General features: G+C 45.6%; 1 protein-coding gene across 1 annotated transcript; it reads left to right on the top strand.

Moving 5' to 3' along the window:
• The first annotated feature begins 5,939 nt into the window (after nucleotides 1-5,939).
• On the top strand, nucleotides 5,940-7,082 carry Msgn1 (mesogenin 1). Its single transcript, XM_028867650.2, has one exon. The coding sequence runs from the start codon at nucleotides 5,972-5,974 to the stop codon at nucleotides 6,536-6,538; it is 567 nt and encodes a 188-aa protein (XP_028723483.1). The 5' UTR covers nucleotides 5,940-5,971; the 3' UTR covers nucleotides 6,539-7,082.
• The last annotated feature ends 351 nt before the right edge of the window (nucleotides 7,083-7,433 follow it).

Raw genomic sequence — 7,433 nt, 5'->3', positions numbered from 1 at the left:
GCATGCCTTTAATCCCAACACTGAGGAGGCAGAGATAGGTGCATCTCTGAGTTCCAGGCCAGCCTGGTCTACGGAGTGAGTTCCAGGACAGCCAGGGCTACACAGAGAAACACCGTGTCAATAACTACCTAACTAAATAAATAAACACCAGCTTCATTTCTTGTCTGGCAAGACCACCAGGGATAGACTGACTAATGCATTCTGGGTAGCTGTGGCTGCGATGTTGACAGAGGGTGTATCTCTCAGAACAGACAGAAATCCCAGTGAAGACACATGTGCTGGTACATGATCAGGAGACTGACCCAAGAGGACCAAAAGTTGTCAAGCAGCCAGGCACACAGAGCCTCCATCACAAAAATCAAAGAAACAAACTAGAAATGAATCTACATGAAACCAGGAGCGTGAGTGTCCCTGGAGAGGAAGTGTGGGCTGGAACTTCTGGCATTATTGCAGCTGGTTCTGGGTGTGACACAGGCAGAGAGCCTTGGGTGAGGTTACCGCTTGGAGAAAAGAAGCTGAGTCCGGTGACCTTGTGCAAAACTTTTACCCAGTGTGCTTTGCTTTCTCTCCTGTAAGATAAAGGACCCGCATACCTAGGTAGGTGACCTCATTGATTACATGAGGACATGTGGGAAAGACTCTATATTCTTAGCCTAGACCTAGCGCTGCCGGGACTCAGGAAGCATAATTTTGGTTACAAGCATTAGGACCCCAATGTGTTCGTTTTATGAAAGAATAAAATGTTCCTCCTAAAATTTTCTTTTATAAAAACTATTTAAATATCACCCTTATCCCCTGTTGGATTGTGGTAATGATGTGTTAAAGACCAAGGAAAATACCCGAAGTGCAGACAGACAGAAAGATGCCCTGGAGTGGAGGCAGACGGACAGATGCCCTCTGCAGTAGAACCACGAGCCTTACAGTGTGCAGCTAGGAGTCTCGCACAACCCTCTCCCATTTCTTACTTCTCTTGGGACATATGTCTCACTGGAGTCTTGAGCCCCTGGAATCAGTCTGCCTGGGTCTAAACAGTCCTTCAAACTCATCACACAGAACAAGTTTTCTAAGCCTCAGTTTTTTTTTTTTTTGAAATAGGGACACGAATCGTTATTTCTGTATCATTTAAATGAAGTGAAACAGATAAAGGACTCAGTACTAGAGAAATGTATTGTTTCGGTTATTACCGTTCTCACACCGTGGATTACCATAAGGATGGTCTAGGAACAGTGTGGCTCACATACATACAACACTTGCATGAGACTGTCAAAAGTTAGGTCTGTTAGTAACTGTGCCGGTGCATGACTTATCCCGTGATGTAATTTAGGAATATGGACAGTCAAATTGACTCTAACAGTCTCCTCAGTTGTCTAGAGATGTGTTTGAATAACACAGTGGATGTCTGAGACCTTAGAGATATCACCAAACTCTGTATGTACAAACTCTATAAATACATGTTTTTATCCCATCTATATGTCTATGTTAAAGATTATATTTATATGTATAAATTAGGCACAGTAAGAGATTAAGAGTATTAACTGAAAAAATAAAGTATAACAATATAGTATAATAAGCAACATATTATATTATACTGTAATTCAAAGTGAATGTGTTTTCTCTTTCAGAATATCACATTGTACTATATTTTACCCCTCTTCTTGTGATAATGTGAGATGATACAATGTAATAAGATGAAGTGAAAGATGTCACATGTTCTAGGTGGAGTACAGTGGTATGGTATCATATTTCTTCATACTAATGTAAATAGTACTTATATGAAACTTAAGATGTGTCTATTTCTAGAATTTTCCTTGGAATACACTTGAATCATAGTTAATGATGGGTGACTGCACCCTCAGAAATGGAACTGTGGGCCGGGACGGGAGCCGCTACTTGTCTGTCCCGTTCTCACAGTGTTCAGGCACTGATTCATCCCCGGTGTCCCTTCTGTACCTGCTGTGGGAACACAGGCCAGTCTTTTTATATTATCCAAGCTCCCTCTCGAGTCTGGATGCCTGCCTCAACAGGAGTTGCCAGTCTGATGCCTCCAGCTATCTCCCCAGGAAGCAGCGACACTAGGGATTACTAGCAAGCTTGAGTGAGTCAGCTTTAACCCCGGGAATATCTGACTTCAGGTGTCTTATGTTGGGGAAGCTCCTGAGTAACTCTGCATCTCAATTTCTCCTTTACAGAGCAGGACTGGTGGTACTAATATTCCTCGCAGACGTGATTAGTTTTCCATAATCACATTCATTGAATGTATGCTTGTTTACTTTGTTAGATCTTAGCCTGCTTTGAGGAGTCAAGTAGATGCTTATTCATTTGGTCTTTGCGTGTGCTGAAGACAGAAAGCCGTTTAACTTACTTTTTGTCCTTAGCACCCAGCACAGTGAATAACATACAGCATGAGCCAAATAGAAACCCAGATCTATAGGAATACACTTTCAGGATGGCAGGCAGGAAGATGAGGCCAAATCAAGGGTTGCTCGGTGGAGAATGGCAGAGACTTGAGGTCTGGCACAGGCAGGAACGGCATCTTGGAGAGGGTAGCCTTCGAATCAAGCTTTGTACCTTATAGTTATTGCTAGTGGCTGTGTTGCATGCATGACGCAGATTCTAAGGTGGGAACACTGTACGATATGGACAATACATGTAAGTTGTGTTTTGTGCTGTTTCTCATGGGACAGGTGTTGCATCTTTCATGATAATTTGCCTGGTGCAACCTAGCGTGGAAATGTCACTGCATTTGAAATGAATAATTTTCACAGAGAGACTGTTATTCTCTTTATTAACCTTGGATATATTAAGGTAGTTGGTGATGATCATAGTCAACTGTCACTTATAAGTGCTAGATGAGTAGTGGACATTAAATTAAATACTAACACTTTATCCCAGGAGCTCACTCTGTGGGAAACAGGCAGTCTACTTGGGATGAAAACTTAGCACGTAATCCACACCGGTTCCAAGAAAAGAAAAAAGATGGATCTTGAAGCCAGGCAATTTTGGGTCTCCTGTTCCCGTCCCTGCCGCAACCTTTTGCTGTGGCACTGAGTACAGCTGGCCTTCCCTGGGGTGCAGATGGAACTACGGACTCGGTGCTCCCTGGGCCTTCCTGCTGTTAGGGTACTCTTTGAATTAAGTCTATTCCCACTCCAGCGGCAGGCAGCGTTCATCATATTTTAGAGCCAGGAAGGAATTCGATAGAAGCTCTTCACATAGAAGACAAGTCAGGTCTTAATTCCATTTTCCAAGTTACATCACATACACCATGAAAGAGTAGGACATTTCCTCTAAAGGAGGAGAGTCATGGCTCACCCTCTCTCTCTCTAGCACATTTTTCCACTTAGTGTTTTTGGGTCCCATCTAGACTGAATGTGTTTTCTGCTTTAAAACACATGATGGAAAAGGGGGGGGGGGACCAGTATCCTCCAATTCTAGGGGTTCCACATTGTGTTTCACCTTTTCCTTTTCTTCAAATTGAGCAATGAATGACCCATGGAGACAGGCCAGGCCAGTGTGAATCTGGGCCAGCATTGCCTTATCAGAGGGGAAAAGTGTACATTAGGAACATGGAGGCCAGGTCACTTCCTCATTCTAATAATACGCTTTTGGGATCAACATTGTTAGAGACTCGGGTCAGAGGCAGTACAGTCATGGCACTGAGTTGCTCGTACTGATGGCGTGACTATGACAAGTGACCGTGATAACTAAACCAACTCCAAGGGTCTACAATGCACCAAAGACTGCTGTTTGTTTTGTTTGAGACGTGGTCTCATGTATCTTCAGCTGTATTTGAGTTTGATGTATAGTTGAACAGGACCTTGGACTTCTAATCCCCCTGCCTCCACTTCCTCAGTGCTGGGATCGCCAAGTGTCTGCAACCATAATGTCTGCCATGTTGAGGGTTCAACCTCAGGGCCTCAGAAATCCTAGGCAAGCATTCTACCCATTGAGCTACATTCCCTGCCCACGTGAAACAAAGATTTAGTGGGCATTTTCTTATTTAGAAGATGAAATTTGGCCTGGGCATGATGGCACACGCCTTTCATCTCAGCACTGGGAGGCAGAGGCAAGTGAATCTCTGAGTTCAGGGCCAGCCTGGTGTATAGAGAGTTCCAGGACAGTTAGGGCTACACAACGAGACCTTGTCTCAAAACAAAACAACAACAAAAGAAAAGAAAAGAAAATTTGTAACAATAATAATAAGAAGAAGCTTAAGAAATTAGTGGTTTGCAAAAGAAACATGGAAGTTTTAAACAGAAATGGTATCGTAGTATGACTCCGGTGGTGGCCACCTGAAACACCCCGTGCCCTAAAGTTACAAACTTGTCGCCTGCCTCTCTCACAACAGACTGACATAAGGGAAGTGTTCATTTTTTTTTTTTTTTAATGATGGGTGTTGGGAGTTTTATAGGGATTTGCCACTTTCTATTGAGTGTGCTACTTCCTGTTAGGGTTGTAACCAAGTCTCTTAAGCTCTGGGAACCTCAGCCTTCTTATGGGTACGATGTTGGAATTTTTAAATCTGACGGTTAATTATAATACAGGAAAAGTTCTTGGAAAAATCTCACTGCACTCTGGGCGTCTGAGGGAGAGTGAGAAGCAGGAGGAATAATGTAATACATTGACCCTGTTTCATTACCACTGTTGCCCAGGACCTGGCACAGTGTCCTTCTGCAAAAATGGTAAAGCTGAGTGCATTTTTCTCCAGATTACATGCTTCAGATGTTTATTTCCTGAGCCTAGCTAATTAAAAAAAAATACCACAAGTGTTCTAATTAGGTCCTTGACATTTCTTTCCAACCGTCGCAGAGGGCTGAAAGAGCCATGTTAAAGGACGAATCGACTCGAAACTAGGGGCAATGCTGACACTGATAATCCTTCCCACACCGGGCTGCGTGGGGAATGAGTTCCGTTCCTGGGACAAATGGGGGCATCTGGAACTCCGTTTCCAAAGTGAGTGTCTATGGCAGCATGTAGGAAATGAAGCTAACTAGCAAGGCCATCCAACCTAACACATTTGGTGGCATTTGGAGAGGTGGTGGGGGAAAAATGACTCTCTTGTTAATTTCACACTTCCTCTATACATTTCAAAAAACGAGGTGTGACCAGGCAGCTGCATTTTATTTTTTTTAAAGACCTTCATCAGGCTAAATGCCAGCCAGGTACACTTGCAAGTTCCTGGCTTTCAGGAGTGTTCTGTCATCTGATGGATGTCTGCTTGCTACGGGGATTCCAGTGTGATCACTTAAAGCAAGGGTTTTATTCCCTGCTCATTAAGGCTCCCAGATTACTGGATGGGCTGGTTTGCTCTTCTGTGGGTAGGTATTTTGCAAAACCTGGGGCAGTTAACTAAAGTGGAGCCATAGAAAGAAGTGAACATCCAACAGAGCCTTCTGTGTGCTAGCCTAAGCCAGCCCTGGGGAATAGGAGCCATTATTGCCTGCATTTGACACAGGAGAGAATCAAAGCTCAAAGGACTTGCTTTGTCCCAACCCCATGCTTCTTCTCCAGCTATCACCCCATCTACTCTAAAATATCCCCGAGGTGGGGTGGAGGGGGCCGGCCCTCCTGGCCCAAAGGCTCTCCAAGAGCCCCTCCTTGCTGCAGAGACCAGGTTTGTTTTCTTTGGCTCCCCATTAATGAGTTCCACAGGACGATGCTAAACCTGGTTATGCCGACTTAATTGGTTTAGTTACAACAAGATAATTCCTTTCTTCTTCTCCTGGAGGCCGGTCTGTTTAAAGACATTTTAGCTGGAAGATGCTAATTATCAACGAGGAGAAAGTGACACCTGAGGAGTTCATCTTCCATCTTGGTCCTTGGGTCTCCCTTTGAACTCCCTCCACCAGGGGCCCCTTTCCCACTTTGTCCCTGATTCCCTACCATCATAAAAGAGAGCTGGTCTCTGGCCAGGGCAGCAGAACTTTCTTGCACATTTGCCAAGGAGTCCTTCCACGGCTGTCTCGGGGGTATGGACAACCTGGGAGAGCCTTTCCTCAACCTGGAGGATGGCCTTGATTCTTCGGACACCGTTGGCTTGCTGGCTTCCTGGGACTGGAAGAGCCGAGCCAGGCCCTTGGAGCTGAACCAGGCATCCCCCACTCAGAGTCTCTCCCCAGTTCCTTCTCTGGAATCCTACCCTGGGCTTGCACTGCCCTGCGGGCACAGTGGGGCCAGCCCTGGGGGCGGCGATGGCTACAGCAGCCACGGAGCTGGTGGCCTAGTAGAGCTGGACTACAGCATGTTAGCCTTCCAACCTGCCTACCTACAAGCCGCTGGTGGTCTCAAAGGCCAGAAGGGCAGCAAAGTCAAGATGTCTGTCCAGCGGAGACGCAAGGCCAGCGAGAGGGAGAAACTCCGGATGCGGACCTTGGCAGACGCCCTGCACACGCTCCGGAATTACCTGCCCCCTGTCTACAGCCAGAGAGGCCAGCCGCTCACCAAGATCCAGACACTCAAGTACACCATCAAGTACATCGGGGAGCTAACAGACCTCCTCAACGGCGATGGGAGAGAGCCCAGGCCCCAGAGCGTGTGAGTTCTGCCCACTGGGGAATCCTACCGGTTCCAGACCTGTGAACAGACCTAGAGGAGTTCTGAAGACCCTGAACTTGTCTTCCAGGACAATAGCACAGTTATCTGTGGACACTTAGTGTGGCAATCTGGTGATCTGCTGAGTTGAACGGGTGAACGGGACTTCCATCTGACCTGTTGGAGCTGCTGGGACATTCACCTGCCAGGCAAGCAGGATACTTCCCGATAGTCTGGCCATGTCTACAGTGACTCTCAGCTTTTGCCAAGAGACATTTTATTTCATCCCATGTCTTTTAAAGGTATTTGAAAGGGTCAATATAGTTTAAATATACTCTTTTTGATAAAGTTAAATACCTACACTTATATTCTCCTACCATTTTGGTGTTGGGAGTTTTCTTTCTGTTGTAACGGAACTTTTGTACAAGATCCGATGTGAAGTTTGGATTCTTATTTAGGAAGATTGTGCTGAGTAAAAAGTTAGTTTTCTCTCTCTCTCTCTCTCTCTCTCTCTCTCTCTCTCTCTCTTCCTCCTGTCGTGTGTGTGTGTGTGTGTGTGTGTGTGTGTGTGTGTGTGTGTGTGTGTTTGAAGGCTTGAAAGAATGCCTTTACTTTTCTTTTGGCTAGGGGTAAGATCATTTCAGTGCAGAAGGAATTTGTATCACAGTAAATGGGAAGTCACAAGCAGGTGGGCCGGGCTAAGTTAAGATATTGACCATCCTATGACCAGAGTTTCCGCACTAAGGCACCCCTCTGAAGGAATTTATTTCCTTTACAATGTCTAGCTCCTCTTCCCCCCACCCCTGTATTCTGTATCCTCCCTTTACCCCATGGCCCCCACTACCCCACGTGTCTCCATACACAGGCACATACCCTCTTTCAGGTGCCTGTTCTGCTGGGTA

This window comes from Peromyscus leucopus, chromosome 22 (genome assembly GCF_004664715.2).
Source record: "Peromyscus leucopus breed LL Stock chromosome 22, UCI_PerLeu_2.1, whole genome shotgun sequence".
Classification (NCBI taxonomy): Eukaryota; Metazoa; Chordata; class Mammalia; order Rodentia; family Cricetidae; genus Peromyscus; species Peromyscus leucopus.
Note: the sequence above shows the minus strand (reverse complement) of the source record. Positions and strands in the feature narration are given on the sequence as shown.

Excerpts from the sequence above, each read along its gene's own strand:
- Msgn1 (XM_028867650.2), top strand. The coding sequence starts at position 5,972 with ATGGACAACCTGGGAGAGCCTTTCCTCAACCTGGAGGATGGCCTTGAT.